The sequence below is a fragment of the Capra hircus genome, chromosome 26 (genome assembly GCF_001704415.2).
Source record: "Capra hircus breed San Clemente chromosome 26, ASM170441v1, whole genome shotgun sequence".
NCBI classification, from domain to species: domain Eukaryota; kingdom Metazoa; phylum Chordata; class Mammalia; order Artiodactyla; family Bovidae; genus Capra; species Capra hircus.
This window is the reverse complement of record NC_030833.1, coordinates 40,255,780-40,272,045: the sequence shown is the minus strand read 5'-3', so window position 1 is coordinate 40,272,045 and position 16,266 is coordinate 40,255,780. Positions and strand designations below refer to the sequence as shown.

The following is a 16,266-nucleotide window of genomic DNA, read 5'->3' as shown; positions in this document are numbered from 1 at the left end:
GCAGCTGAGCAGCCAAGGCCAAGGTCTTAAGGCCCAGCTGCAAATTCCACCCAGATGTCCCCGCGCTGCGCAAACCTCTCACAGCGGTTCCTCAGCCCGGCCGGGGGGCGCCCCCACTCAGCTCTTCCAGAAGTTTCTGTTTCCCGGAGCTGGACTCCGCCTAGTCGGGGATCAGATTCACTTTCTAGTTTCCCTTTCCCGCTCCCGTCCGCCCTTTAACAAAGACGGCCGCCCCCGTGCGCGGGCCTCGCGCTGCGGTCACCTCGCCCGCGCGCCCGCGCGCCCACGCCCGCGCCCGCGCGCCGCCGCTCAGCCGCAAAGGAGCGGAGGGCGAGGAGAAAGCCCGAAGGGACCTGCACCTCCCGGAACCGCAGCAGAGCCCTGCCGCCATGAGGTAAGGGCTTCTCCCCGCCCCCTCCCCAGCTGCCTGTGGCCTTTGTTTTACACGCCTTTCTCTCGTGTTCCGTTTGCAGGGCAGCGCTGCGGCCCTTGAGCCGAGCCCCAGAGCCCGGCCGCCGGGCGTCGGCTTTGGGGGCGCTCCCCGCCTGGGAGCCCGGTCCGGGTCCGGGGCGGCTGAAGGTGGGCCTGCCGGGGAGGGTGGCCGAGTGGAGCCTTCCGGCACGTCCCAGGCATCCGCGATCGGACTCTCGGGCCGAGTCGGGGGGCGGGGGGGCAGGGGCGATGCGCCCCGGGGACTTGTCACTTCCCTGCGGCTCCGGTCGCCGCCGCCCCCGGGCCGGTGCGGGAGCTTCTGCGGTGCAGGTCCCCGCAGGCCGCAGCCCCCGCGTCACACGCGTCCGCTTCTGCCATTTTGCCTTTTTGATTCTTGGGTCTGACTTCTCCCCCCTCCTTTGTACCGTGGACACATTGTTCCGGCTCCACCCCATCCCCCGTTTTGTGGGGCTTGCTTTCTCCGTTTCCGAGACTGGCCTGTGGTGGGGGTCCTTGGCTGACCCCTTTTCATCTGGTCCCCTACCCTGCACGGGGATGGTGAACGGTCTGCATTTAGGAAGCTGAGGCCTGAGGAGGTTCAGATGGTGGGCTCCTGCAGGCCTTACAGCCTTTTGTTCTAAATCCTGACTCGGACCACCTACTAGTTGGGTAACCCAAAGCAAAGTTTCTTCAACTCGGTGAGGCTGTTTCTTGTCTGTAAAAAGTGATGGCATCCATCTCTTAGGACTGTGGAAACGGTTGTTGCTGAATGCCCAGCTCATATATTTGCAGATGTTGACTTTTGTTACGTTTAAAAATGTTTAATAAATGCCTTACTTCTGCCCTTTGTAAGAAAGGAGGGATGTGGGAGGTATAGGGAGGAAAAGGCCGGTGGTGCCCTGCGAGTGTCTGGTGGATGGGTAGAAGAGGGGTGAACCCCACTGGGCACTGTCTGTCTACCAAGGAAAAGGAAAGACTGCTCCTCCCTGGCAAAAAAACAAACACAATAAAACAACTCCCCACCACACACACACAAAATTGCCTAAAGATAAATGTTGCTCCTTCAGACACAATAGCCTCTCTCCCCAGCTTCCCAGAGACAAAGTTAAAACAGTAAGTAGAGTTGAAAAAGTAAAATTTGTCATAGTGCCCGGTTGTGCATAAATTCCAGAGTGTAGGCAAGGCACTTCCATGGCTGACTGAATGTCCCCTGGAGATCTCAGCCACATGACAAGCCCTGGGCAGCCCTCCCTCCTCATCCGCCTTGGGCAGAGGCAGATGTTCATTTCACTCTGGATGGGCAGAGGCTGGTAAGCCCATATTGTGGATCTGAGCAGGCTATTAAGGGCGTGGCATGTCTTGCCTATGATTTTGGTGCATTTACACCAGAGAAAGGAACCACCAAGGGACAGTCATACCATGTTTCCCAGTCAGGACCTTAGGACCTTAGTCCAAAACCTACTTTCAAAATGTAAACAGAGCCAGACAGCATGCCAAGATGGAAAAACAAATAGGATAGGGAAGACTGAAATGGCAGAAAGTTTGGAACCAGTAGCAGAATGGAAAGAACTAGCAGGAATTCCCTCATCAGAAATTCAGGTGCTTTTTTTTTTTTTTAATGCTAGGCTCATGCCTCTGGGTTGAAAATGCCAGAAGGTACCAGTATATAACTGCATTCATTCATTCACTCTGCAACTATTTATTATTGAGCTCCTCTTATATACTGAAATCATAGATTCTGGGGACACACGGGTGAAAAAAATCAAACCAGAACAAAGTCCCTATTCTCATTTAAATGGGGGAAATAGACAACCAAAAATAAGTGGGTAAATAACCAAAAATGAATGAATAAATAACATAATTCAGAAGGTGGTAAGAGCTATAAGGAAAATAAAATAGTGTAGTGGGCTAAGAGAGTGACAAAGAATAGGGGGGATTATTTTAGATACCTTTGCCACAGATGGCCTCTTAGATAGGGAATTTTTGAGCCAATTAAAGGAAGGAGCTAGTCATACAAGGATTTGGGAACAGAGCTTTTCAAGTAGAGTAAAAACAAGTGTAAAAGTCTTTGAACTTGACATGTTCAAGTTAGGAAGAAGGTCAGTATGTCTAAAACACGATAAACAGGAGGAAAGGAGAGAATGTTGGGTGGGTACACAGGTCCAGCATCTTTAGAGGCTTTTAAGACATGGCAGAGGCTAGATTAAGGGTGTTTCGAAGCTAGTGGAAGATTTTAAATCAAAAGACTGACATAACCTGGTTTACATTTTCAGAAGTTCACTAATATTATATGGGGACTAAGAGTAAAAACTGGGAGACCAGATTTTTAAAGGAAATAGTCTTTTAGACTAGCAAATATTGCAGTGGAAATGGGGGGAAAGAAAGTGGATGGATTTGATATATCTGGGTGGTAGAATTAACAGAATTTCCCATTGGATTAGATGAGGGGTTGAGAGAAGAGGAATCAAGAGATTACTTCTAGGTTATTTGGCCTGTGGGACTAAGAGGTACCAAAAAAAGGTGGGGAAAACTAAGGTATGAACAGATTCAAGGAACCCAGATTTCTGTAATGAATATATTTACTTGAGATCCCAACTGAACTTCTAATTGAAGATTTAAACTAAAAACTAGAAGTCTGGAATTCAGGAGGAAGCAGAGATAGAGGACATACCTTGGGAAATCATCAGCATGTACTATATCTTTTAACTGGTTTATGGGGAAAAAAGAGGTTTTAATTTCCTTACATTAATAATGATGATAATTATATCTTTGATAACTAAGATTTTTAATCTTTCTTCAGATCAGTTTTCACACATTTCTACTCAGATCCTTTATTGTTTGAAATAATCAATCCTCTCTGTCACTCCGCAGCGTGTCCTAGTGAGCTCCATCTCAAAATAACTCCAACAATGTAGAATGCTGTGACTTCAGATTGAGGGCTTATGTTTGAAACCATTGTTTTCTTATCCCCATACTTTTAACTGTCTGGCATGTCTTTCTCAATGAGCAGTTACACAACCTCTACCCGCTCTTTAAGCTGCTCTGAAATCTCTATATTTTTCTTTTAAGTCCTTCCCAGGCAAAGTGAACTTTACATACATTAGACATAGCCTGTATTTTAAAGCAAATCATTCTTTAACAAGAACTCCAATTTTTATATGAAAGATGTCGTACAGCATTATGGTTAAAAGGCATAAGCTTTTGTTTGAATTAGTCATAAGTAACTTTGAACCTGTGCTTGGCCACTTTATAGTATATAGCCTTGGATATGTAATTTAAACTCTATTTCCCAGTCCTCATTTATAAAATTGTAAAAATAATAAGATGTTATAAAAGTAAATATAATTTGTGTAAATTGCTTGGCACTCTGCCTGGCTTGGGTAGTGTGGCAAGTGAATGGTTTGGGGGGATGTTTTGAGTTTTTTCTGTTTTTTTTTTTTTTTTGAGCTCTCATCTGATTCTGGAAGTAGACGTTACATGTGTAACATTTGTACTATTGAGTTGAATCTGTAGTGAACCTAGGTCATATGCATAAAGTTTTCTTCTCAGGTATATCCCTGTTTGCCATTTAATTTAGCTCTTCACCTTAAATAAAACAGGGAAAATCTCAAGTTAAAGGAGAAGTCTAACCTATTGAGCTTAAGGTTTTCTTATACATTAAGCTCCATAGGCCCAGTGTCTTCAACTTCCTGTCACATACAATAACCACTAGTCATATAATATTTAAATTAACTAAAAGTAGATAAAATATAAAATTTAGTTCATAGTTGTACTAGCCACCATTTCAAGTGATCAGTGGTCATATGTGGCAAGTGGCTACCATACTGTATAGCACAGATAAGAACATTTCCATCTTGGCAGGAAGTTCTGTTGGAAAGCTCTGGTCTAGAACCTGCAATCGCTAAAATGTAGGACCTGTACATATGTGTTTATATGTATACATAGATGATAAAAGAAAGAGGATAAATAAGAAAAAATTATGAAGTTAATAATATAAGTGAACATGTCTACTAAATATCTAAATATATTATTAAGTAAGCTATTAATGTTTAAATTGAGTATTTATAAAAATCGGGAAACATTTCATGAAGTATACTATTAGGTTATAAATATGAAGTGGTTTTATTTTTCTGATCACTACTACTAATTCTGTTAATTAATCCAATTCTCTAACCCTTCGGCCACTTTTGGCTATTAGGACAGCTTCTTTCCAGTTCCTGAAACTCAGCCCAATCCATTTGAAAGCCTCAATCTCACTTTGATTCAAAGCCCGCTCCCCTTCCTCTCCAGCTCCCAGAAAATATTGATAAAAGTGCCATGGAGAGCAGGAAAATGTGATAGACTAGACTTTAGGATGGCAGGCAAAGTGGAGATGCAGTTTAGCCTATGGTGGTCAGGGGTCAGCTTCTTTGAAGAGCTGAGATTTAAGCCAAGGCCAGAATTGTGAGAATAAGTGAGCCCTCTACTTTGCCAGGGCTTCCCTGGTGGCCCAGATGGTACGGAATCCGCCTGCAGTGCAGGAGACCTGAGTTCGATCCCTGGGTTGAGAAGATCCCTTGGAGGAGGGCATGGCAGCCCACTCCAGTATTCTTAGCTGGAGAATCTCCATGATAAAGGAGTCTGGCGGGCTACACGTCCATAGGGTCGCAAAGAGGCGGACACCTCTGAGCAACTAAGCACAGTACTCTCCTAGGAAAAGTTCACAGAGTGAGAGAATAAAAAGTGTATTAAAGTAAACCACCACATAATCCCATTACTCTGATTTTTTTCTTAACGCTTATTAAAATCTGGAATTATGGTGTCCATTGATTTGTTTACATGTTTATTTTCTGTCAACCCCTGTTGTTCCTTCCTCTCCTGTAATGGAATTACCATGAAGAAAAGGCCTTTTTCTATCTTGCTCATTACTATATCGACTACAGCTAGCATATTGCCTGGCATGTATGACATGAGGTGATCAATAAATGTTTCTTGATAGAAATATTACTATAGTTCTCATAAACATTTATACAAATATGCATACGTACATATAAGAGAAAGAGTCCTGTGTGCAGCAGAAAGGGAAATAAATACACACATACTGTTCATCCAATAATTAGAACATTTCCTTCTTGGAGAGAAGCCTTAAGCAGCTTTGTTCTCTAAATTTCTTGTGACCCTTAATTATGCCCAATACTAGATTTAGAAAGTCTTTCCTGACTGCCTCACCACTACCATAAGCAAAACAAACAAAATTAGGTATATCAATCAGGAATTTGTCAGCTTCAGACAGGAGAAATCCAGTTCATACTGGCTTAAGAAAAGAGAGATTATTTCCTTAAGAAGGTAGTAGTACAGGGATTGACAGGGTGATCTGGGCAATACCTGGTTTCAGGAATTTAGTAAGCATCACAAGCAATCTGTCTTTATTCCTAAGCTCTGCTTTTCTCTGTGTTTGAGTCTCTCTTAGGCAGGCTGTCCCAAGGATTTGGAAAGATGGCCACCAGCAACTCCAGCTTATATTCTACCAGCTTAAAATTTTTGGAAGAGAGAGAGTTCCAGCAAAGCCCCATTTCAGCAAAATTATGTTTTAATTGAATAAATCTGAATAAATCACTGAGGCCAGGGAATGGCTGGAATATTGCTGCCTTCACACGCTGGAGGAAGTGTAGGCAGCGTGTCTCAAATCACATGGATTGAGACGAGGGGGAGATGTTGCTCCGCCAAATGAAAGCCGCAGATGTCTACAACACTGGACTGTGTGCCTTTCCCGAGTCACTTCCATGCCACTGTATTGGAATGCTGATTTGTAATTGGCTGTGTACTTAGAAGCTCTGTATAAGTAGGCCTGTGTCTTATTCACAGTTACACCTCCAGGGTTATTCAGAAGATCTTGCACATAGAAGCCTACCGGTAATGAGTAGATATTTCCTAACCCCTCCTTCCTCTTCATCTTCCTGGTTTCAGAGATGAAACTAGGCCCTGAAGAAATTACACTGTGCTTCACAAAGGGAGTTTAACAACTATTTGTGACGTGAACTGTAAGGGCAGTAATAGGTGACAAGTCTTTATTGTTGCCCACAACCCTAAAGGTCAGAAGGATGTGGCACTTAACACTAAAACCTGCTAAGCCTCCTTTTGCCTTTGCCGCGTTTTCTCTAAATCTTTGTTATTTCTCAAATGTATACTTCTTCCCATCTCTTGGTGTACCTGTTCCTGTCTGACTCTGCTTTTTTTCTGTGTGGAGTTCCCTTTCTTTGTCTGCAAAAATTATGTATTCATGTGGTTTCTCTCTCTCCTTCAGTCTTTTTCTTTTTCTTATTTTTCACTTTCTCCTCTTTTCCTTCACTATTCATAATACAGAAATGAAATTTTTAGGTTATTTGTTTTGTATATATCTATTATTCTTAATTTTCAAAGCTAGTAAATAAAATAATTTAAATTCCCCTCTATAAAAACAGGTGTTCCTTGTGGGTTAGTGACTGCCTAAAGGAAATAGATACCTTGTAAAATAGAAAATGCTGTTCTCTCCAGAATTGGCTTTGCAATAAATAGTGTGAATTTAATGGAATAGTTCTAGAACATACCTATACACAGAGGAAACTAGTATAAACTTACAGAAGCCTAGTGCTTTAACTGTGAAGTCAAGTAGATAAAATAGGTTGTGAAGCAAAGAACTATATTTAAGATTTTAAAATTTATTATTTTCTTTATTTCTTCAGAAATTAAAAAGTGTTTTTATCTTTAACAGTGAAATTCCTAAGGACTGCTTGAAGACCATTCTTTTGGAGTTAGAATGTCACTTCACATGGAATTTACTTAAGGAAGACATTGATCTGTTTGATGTAGAAGATACTATCGGGCAACAGCTTGAATTTCTTACCACAAAATCCAGACTTACTCTTTATAACCTATTGGCGTATGTGAAACACCTAAAAGGCCAAAATGAAGATGCGCTAAAGTGCTTGAAACAAGCAGAAGAGATTATACAGCGAGAGCACTCAGACAAAGAAGAAGTACGAAGTCTGGTCACTTGGGGAAACTATGCCTGGGTTTATTATTACATGGATCAGCTTAAAGAAGCTCACAAGTATATAGACAAGATAGGGGACGTCTGCAAGAAATTGTCTAGTCCTTCTAACTACAAGTTGGAGCGTCCAGAGATTGACTGTGAGAAAGGATGGGCACTCTTGAAATTTGGAGGAAAATATTACCAAAAGGCTAAAGCCGCTTTTGAGAAGGCTCTGGAAGCAGAACCAGACAATCCAGAATTTAACATCGGCTATGCCATCACAGTGTATCGGCTGGATGATTCTGACAGAGAAGGGTCTATAAAAAGCTTTTCTCTGGGCCCCCTGAGGAAAGCTGTCACCCTGAACCCAGATAATTCCTATATTAAGGTTTTTCTTGCACTGAAGCTTCAAGATGTACATGCAGAAGCTGAGGGGGAAAAGTATATTGAAGAAATCCTGGACCAGATATCAGCCCAACCTTATGTCCTTCGTTATGCAGCCAAATTCTATAGGAGAAAAAATTCCTGGGACAAAGCTCTAGAACTTTTGAAAAAGGCCTTGGAGGTGACACCAACCTCTTCTTTCTTGCATCACCAAATGGGACTTTGCTACAGGGCACAAATGATCCAAATCAAGAAGGCCACTCGCAACAGACCTAAAGGAAAGGATAAACTGAAAGTTGAGGAGCTGATTACCTCGGCGATTTCTCATTTCAAAGCAGCTGTGGAGCGAGACTCGATGTTTGCATTTGCGTACACGGACCTGGCCAACATGTATGCCGAGGGTGGCCAGTATAGCAATGCTGAAGACATTTTCCAGAAAGCTCTTCGTCTGGAGAACATAACTGATGATCACAAACATCAGATCCACTACCACTATGGCCGCTTTCAGGAATTTCACCGTAAATCAGAAAATACTGCCATCCACCATTATTTAGAAGCCTTAAAGGTCAAAGACAGGTCATCTCTGCGTCCTAAACTGACAAGTGCTCTGAAGAAATTGGCTACTAAGAGACTTGGGTACAACGCTTCAGATGTGCAGAGTTTAAGTGCCCTAGGGTTTGTTTACAAGCTAGAGGGAGAAAAGAGGCAAGCAGCTGAGTACTATGAAAGGGCCCAAAAGATAGATCCAGAAAATGCAGAATTTCTTACTGCTCTCTGTGAGCTTCGACTTTCCATTTAAGTACACACTCTAGGAAATTAGTTCTAAGCTTTTCTCTCCTTTTTGGGTTCTTATATTTTTGTTTATTGCTTTAATCCATTGTTCATTTATACCTAACTTTTATTGAATGGTTACTGTGTACCTGGCATCATGCTAAATACTTTATATACATTATTATGAATCTTTTGTTTTTAAAAAAATTTTCCATTGAGAAACAGCAAAATTTCAGCTGTTGTAGCTTTTAAAAATCATATGGTCATTATGACTTTATATCCTTTATCTGTGCTATTATAATAATTTCTGATTGTTTTGTCAAATTTTGCATATTATTTATGCCTTAAGTTTAATCCTACACAAGCTTTTGACACCTAAGTCATGAGCACTCTTTCAGGAGTGCAAAATTATATCAGTTAAGCACTTAACTTGTAGCTTGCAAAGATGGAAACTTCCAAGTTACAGATGTTCTGACTTTGATGAGGATATTTAACCACAAGCCTGATAGTTATCTAAAGAATCCTCTGTGTTGGAAGAAAAAAGTTTATAATAATAAGTTTGTCATCCCTGATGACTTCAATAAAAGGAGGAAAAGTTAGAACATAAGAGAAAATATCTTCCCAAATACAGAACTTCAGGGACTCATGAGAAATCCAAAGTATTAACTCCCAGAATGTTCATCAAGTGGCTAGAAATAGTGATGAGGAAAAAACAAGGATGGGAAAATCATTAGTCTCAGTTTTCTCTAGTTGTTTTAACTGGAAGAATAAACCTAAAGCTAATTAGATGGAACTAATTTAATTCCTTCCCATTAAAATTGCAGTATTTTTAGGGTAAAATCATTGAGATTAAAAAGCAGACCAATTGAAAATTTGGGAGAGATAATAAACAAATGGGTAAAATAGATACCCCTAACCTGTTTCCCTAGATTACCAAGATTTCAGTGATTTAGTTTTGGGTCTGAACTGGGTCATTTCTGGCCTTTGGTTAGCTGTTTTAGTATTCTCGAGTTACTTCTGTGAAGCTTTTCCTTTTGTCTGAAGTTTTCAGATTGACATGTTTTCCTGTAGATCCTCTAGAAACAGTTAAACCCTGTTTTCAGTTTTAATATTCACCTTGAAGGGTCACTGCTTAAGGGCTCTTATCCCAGAGGACTTTTAAAATTGAGATGTTGCTAAAAGTATGCAGTTATATTTACCACCACAGTATTAGTGGGAAAATGTGCCATATGATTTAATTCTCTGTACCTCCAATGAAGCTCTTAAAACTACTGTATATATGTGTGTTTTTCACTTTTTCTTACTATGTTTATTTTTTAAATTTCTATTATGGTTTTCATTATTATAAAAGTAATAAATGCTCATTGTAAAATTTCACAAAATACAGAAGTGTAAGAATTTAAAAATAAGAGCACTGCCTTCACCCTATCCCAATTCCACATGCCCAAGGTAAACTGTTAATAATCTGATATGTATCCCTCCAGATATTTTTTCTATGCATATTCAAACACACCTAAATACTTCAGTGTATCTCATAAATTAAATTTTTTAATGTTTGTTTTACTTATGTCCCTGCTGTTTTTGTTTATTTTTCTGTTTTCATTTGTTTATTCAAGAAGGAAGAATAGGCAAGGAATGATTTTATGTATTTCAATAATTTAGGACTGAAGTCCTAACCTATCAGTAGAAATATTTGGCCTGTTTTGTAGCAAATATTTTATTTTGCAGTAAGTCAGTTTTCCCATTGAGAATAATACTGTGATTAAGGCTGTGTTCCCAAGTAGAGACTTCACAGTCAATAAAATTACAGTTGTGATATCAAAACAAAGATACAACTACAAACCTCTATATTTAAACATTAGACTTTTAAGTCTATTAAGTGACTTTAAAATCCACTATATACAAAAATTTTGAAATATATAAGAAGCATAACATACTAAGAAAGCATAAAATCAGTGTAAAATCATATGAAAAATACAACTATTAATCAAATTAATTAAGTTTAAATTTTGTCAATAATTGTGCTTGCCTACTTAAAATTTATAAGTATTTAGAGATACTTTCAGACTCTTACTTTTAAAAAAAGACCTCAAACTTCACCTTTATTAATTAACCATCAAATTTTGAATACTGAATTATCTTCCTAAATGATAATTTCATCTTCAGATAGTCCTTATTCTTTGAAATTTGTTTCTTCCATTTAACAGAAGACGTCTAGCCTGTAGCCTACACATTTTGGTCTATAGGGACCTCAGAGATCTAAGCCTTCCTAGAGATGACATTTTGCATTAGTTAAAACTCTTGATTGCAAATCAGAAAACTCAGCTAAAATGACCTAAGCAAAAATGAGAATATAGTGGCCAATTTAATAGTCCAGGGACAGCACTAATTTCAGATAAATTTGAAGAGACAAATAAATCACCAAATACATAATGGCTGTTGTTGGAAGTCAGTGCTGAATAGCCAAAAACCAAACGTCTGCTACATATACCTTAAAGTAATTGAAGACTATTGCCATGTGTCCCTGAAACTTCTTCAAGTTAGACATGCAGTTTTCTTCCACCCACGCTCGTAAGACATATTGAAATCTCTTCCTCATCATGGTTATTTTGAATTCTCTCCAAATTGTCCTTATCCTTTCTGGGTTTAACTTCATACCCAAAATGAGGCTTTAGGACTCTGGTAGAATGATCCCTTGTCTTTCTTTTCTAGGGATTATATGTATATTAATTTAGGCAAAATAATATACACTTACTACGTACTTACATGTAATTTCTTTCCACACACGCCGTTTTAAGATATGCCTTTCACATCCTAACCCTGAGCATTTGGCTCTGAAAGTGTTTTATGTTACTTGGTGGCATTCAGCACTTCAATTCAGATGATCCGTATCTCTTCAAGAAGTTGTTGAGGAAATGTCTGTGTCTCATATGCTATCCACTGCAAATAACAGAACAGATAATAGAAACCCCAGGTTAAGCTGCCTTTAATAAAAAACCAGTTCATCATGTTTTCAAACAAGGCTTGATCTCAAAACAGTGTGATCAAGACAAAGTTGCAGTCTCTCCTTCTCAGTACTGAGTTATCAAATTTGGCTCCATTCTGAGAAAAATAACTCTGTGGTGCTCATATGGGAGCCACATGCACTCTCGTCTCTATGCAGTGGGAAAGTGTGCATCTCCTCCCACAACCATCTGAGAATGCCAGGTTTGCTCTGATGGGGCCATCTTGGGTTACATCAGTTCAGTTCAGTTCAGTTGCTCAGTCGTGTCCGACTCTTTGCGACCCCATGAATTGCAGCACGCCAGGCCTCCCTGTCCATCACCAACTCCCAGAGTTCACTCAAACTCATGTCCATCGAGTCGGTGATGTCATCCAGCCATCTCATCCTCTGTCGTCCCCTTTTCCTCCTGCCCCCAACCCCTCCCAGCATCAGGGTCTTTTCCAATGAGTCAACTCGTCGCCTGAGGTGGCCAAAGTACTGGAGTTTCAGCTTTAGCATCATTCCTTCCAAAGAAAACCCAGGCTGATCTTTCAAATGGACTGGTTGGATCTCCTTGCATAACCGTTTTCAAATAAGTCATCCCGGCCAAAGAGAAAGAGACCACACAGCTGACCCAGAAAGCCAGAATGAAGAGAAAGTTGACTTCCCTGGAAGTATATGGGCTGCAAGTGGCAGGGGTGGAAATACCAAGAAAATCAGGATTGGAACACTGACAGCCCAAAATCCCAAAAGTACGTAGATTCAAATTGTGCCTTCTTCCCCACTCCATGCATTTAGCAAGTAGAGTATTTCAAAAAGGAGCTAGTCATTCAAACTCTAGTCAAGAATGAAGGCCCCAGTAAACTTTTTCTGTTGGGATTTTAGTCTGGTCCCCTTATTCCTCTTTATCCCTTCAGATCTGTTCTCAGCGTCATGGAAGGCAGCCTGGTAGGGGCAGTGGTGTGTGGAAGGTGAACCAAGGGAAGCAGTTATACTCACATTATAGTAACTGCCACCAACTGTGATTCAGATGACTTCCAGAAATAGGTAGAATAACCAGAGGCATTACAGCTTGCGAATGTACCTGAAGTACCAGAGATGACTGTGATGACCGAAATAATGACCTGTATCCAACAGAGCTGAGCAGCTCCAGAAGAAGCCATCGCCAGCTTACTCGCAGCTGCCATGAGGGCTACAGGCCCCGAACCAGACAAGTCCAAATTCAAAGTGACAAAGGGAGGTGCTAAAAGTGAGCATGGTGTGACTCAGACATCCAAAGACAGATTACCCATGTGGTCAGCTTGTGCAAACATATATGTCTGCAATGGTAGAGGCCTGTATCAAAATAACTGCTTTGCATTCATTAAAAGGTACTTTAATATGTTACCTTATTTAACTATATCAACACTGCAAATGAATAGAGCAAGCAACTCCTCAGTAGTTAAGTAACAATCAGAATCACACAAGGGGAGGATCTTACCTGTCCACTCCTCTCTCCCACTTCTCTCCCAGGACCACAGCCACCTGTTCCTCTGCAAAAACCGGATCTGACCTAATTTATAGTCCACTCTCTCTCCAGTTTATCAGTGCTTCATGAAAGTGAAAGTGTTAGTCGCTCAGTTATGTCCCACTCTTTGCGATCCCATGGACTGCAGCCTGCCAGGTTCCTCTGTCCATGGAATTTTCCAGGCAAGAATACTGGAGTGGGTTGCCATTTTCTACTCCAGGGAATCTTCCCAACCCAGGATCGAACCCAGGTGTCCTGCATTGCAATTAGATTCCTTGCCGTCTGAGCCACTAGGGAACCCATCAGTGGTTCATAAACATAAACCTAAATTAGAACCACTGGTGAAGTTTTTTAAAAATCCAAATTTCCAGGTCCCATTATAGACCTACTAAACTAGAACCTCCAGGGGTGGGTCGTGTATATTTATAAAGCACCCATATGGTTCTGAGAGTCATTTAGGTAAGGAAACGACTATAACTTCAGTGAGAGGCCTTGTCTAAATGTTCCATTTGTAAGTAGAAGTCCTGAGGGAAACTATGTGGTAGGTGAGAATTAATAGCAGTGCTCAAGTCTTGGTTGGTTATTTTTGGCTATGCGTGCAGGATCTTAATTCCCTAACCAGAGATCAAACCTATGCCCCCCTGCAGCGGAAGTGCAGTCTTAACCACTCAACCTCCAGGGAAGTCCCACCAACAGCCCGAGTGTGCATACAACTTTTACCCTGTGGAATAACAAGGTTAGGGGAAATAGCAAGGAATAAGCAAGGATAACGTAGAATCAGAGATTTGGGGAGGACCCTACCTCTCCACTCCTCTCGCCCACTTCTCTCCCAGGACCATAGCTTCTCGTTCCTCTGCAGGTGTCCTCTTAGCCCAAGTTCTCAGGATCACTGAGATGTGGTTTCTTTTCTGTCTTAGTTTCCTCTTGTCCTGTGATCAAGCCACATAGACCTATCCCACCCCAAACCACTCCAGCCCTCTCTGGCAGTGTCTTATTTCCTAAGATAAATGTGTTCATAAAGCATTTTATTGTACTTCAAGTGAATTAAAAAACAGATCTAATTACTAGAAACATGCGCAGAAGTACCATGTATAGATTCCTCTATTTGCTCTGAACTTAGGGGTCCTCTGTAAGTGATAACTAGAATCTTCTTCTTAGTATCTCCTATCATGATGGCCTAGGCAGAGCGAGCAACAGAATAATGAAGGGGAGACGTGTGACGTGTTGGGAAAGCCATCTCTCATGGGAACACACAGGTGCCTCATGGCTAAACTCTGAAGGACAAGCATGGATTGATGTCTCTTGGACTGAACACCAAAGACACTGATCACACTGGCCTTTCCTGTCCTTCAGGAAAAGCGATGCCTGTCTAAGCTTCTTCCAACGTCAAAGGGTAAAATGGGCTGAGGGTAAAGAAAGAGAGAGACGAGTCCTCCAGAGTTCAGAAGTGAGCCTATAGGTCAGTTGCCTCCAAACATGTTCCTAACTCACCACCAGACTGGAGCAAAGCCCTGGGAAGGAGAGAATGCTAGTTCAGCCCCATTTTAGACTCTAGTGACACGTGAATAGCCATAGCTCACTCATAGCTACATGGAATACAACGTGTACTACGCGCTGTTCTAAACGTATTGCATGTATTAAACTTATCAAATGTTCACAAAATCCCTACAGATAAACATTTTCGTTATTTCCTTTTGCATATGAAGACACTGAAATTTAGAGATATAAAGTAAGCCCAAGGCCACATAGCTAATGAGAGGTAGAAAAAGGATTCAAACCATGGATGTCTGGTTCTAGAATACAATTTACCGAACGATATTTTCTAGATAGTTCTAAAATTTGGAATGAAGGATGTGGGGAGATAGGACCAATCTTTCAGAAACTTAGGAGAATGCCACAGAGAATGACGTGAAAGACAGGCATTCTACAGTCATAGGCCACCCAACACTTTCACAGAGAGTTCCAAACCCCCTGGAAGGATTGTGAAAGGAACAGGGATTAAGAACTGCTCTGAAACCCCTGGAGAGAATGGCCCAAGAAATCAAGGGACTCAATCGTCTTACAGGTTGGATGTTAAAAATCAGAGATTTGGAATAAATCCCTTGAAAAAGAAAGCAAGCCTTGCCTTGAACCTCTAAGCCATGGACTTTGGAAAGTAGCTCTGAGCCCCTAATTTCACTGATTATTAATTTAGCTTGAGACACTTTACCTCCCTTCACATCCTTTCCCTCTTCCATACCATTTTAACGCTAGCAACCTTACCCCAATCTCACCAAAACAAACAAAAAACATAAAAACCAAACAAACACTGACAATGAAAACTGCTTACAGGTCATTTGTATATAAAAGCATTTTATTGACGAAGTTTAGGAGAGAATCTATAACGTAATAATTTAATATTAGATAATCACTTTTTTAAAGGAAGAGAAAGGAAGAAAGCATAGAAGGAAAGACAGAGATGGGAAAAAAGAAAGAAAGAAAAGAGACAGATGGATTGAAGGGAAATGAGAAAGAAGGAAACACCCTCAACCATTTCTGGATAGTTCCACCTCTTGGCCTGATTCTGGGCCTTACCTCCTTCCCTATCTCTACTGTTGTGAAATAAGAACCAATTCTACTGATTTCCTTAAAAAGAATAATTCGGTTTTCTCATCCTCATATACAGACCCACTTATGCATAACCAAATTCAACTTGCTTAGTGCAACAAAAAGTCCTTAATGCTTATATGATACATTCTCCTTTGAAGGCAGTTGTTGCTATAAATAAATAAATAGCAGCCCCTTACAATTTCATAGGAATTACACATTTAGAAATAAATTCAATCACTAAATCTAGCATAATTTGTATACAGTAAAACAAAGATGCTTTATGCTTCCAGATTACACAGAATACACTCCTCTATTCATTTGGTTTCAACATTTCTCAAATTCGACTTCTGGTATGTGTTTGAGACTTTATCTTATACTTTACTTTAATCCTTTATCAACTTACATCAAACCAGTTAACACAATAGTAGGGGACCAAAAACGGGAACCAGGACAGCAATCTGAATTCCCAAAAAAGTCCACAAAGGGCTCAAAACACTTTTTCACATTAAATTTTGCCTATGGCATGCTGCAGTCCATGAGGTTGCAAAGATTCAGACATGACTGGGCAACTGAACAGCAACAATCCTGCGTTAGGTCAATTAAAATCAT

At 40.7% G+C, this 16,266-nt stretch overlaps 1 protein-coding gene across 1 annotated transcript; it reads left to right on the top strand.

Moving 5' to 3' along the window:
- Window positions 1–10,145, top strand: IFIT5 (interferon induced protein with tetratricopeptide repeats 5). The gene is made up of 2 exons (XM_018041260.1): window positions 1–394; window positions 7,163–10,145. The coding sequence occupies exons 1-2, from the start codon at window positions 390–392 to the stop codon at window positions 8,604–8,606; spliced, it is 1,449 nt and encodes a 482-aa protein (XP_017896749.1). The 5' UTR covers window positions 1–389; the 3' UTR covers window positions 8,607–10,145.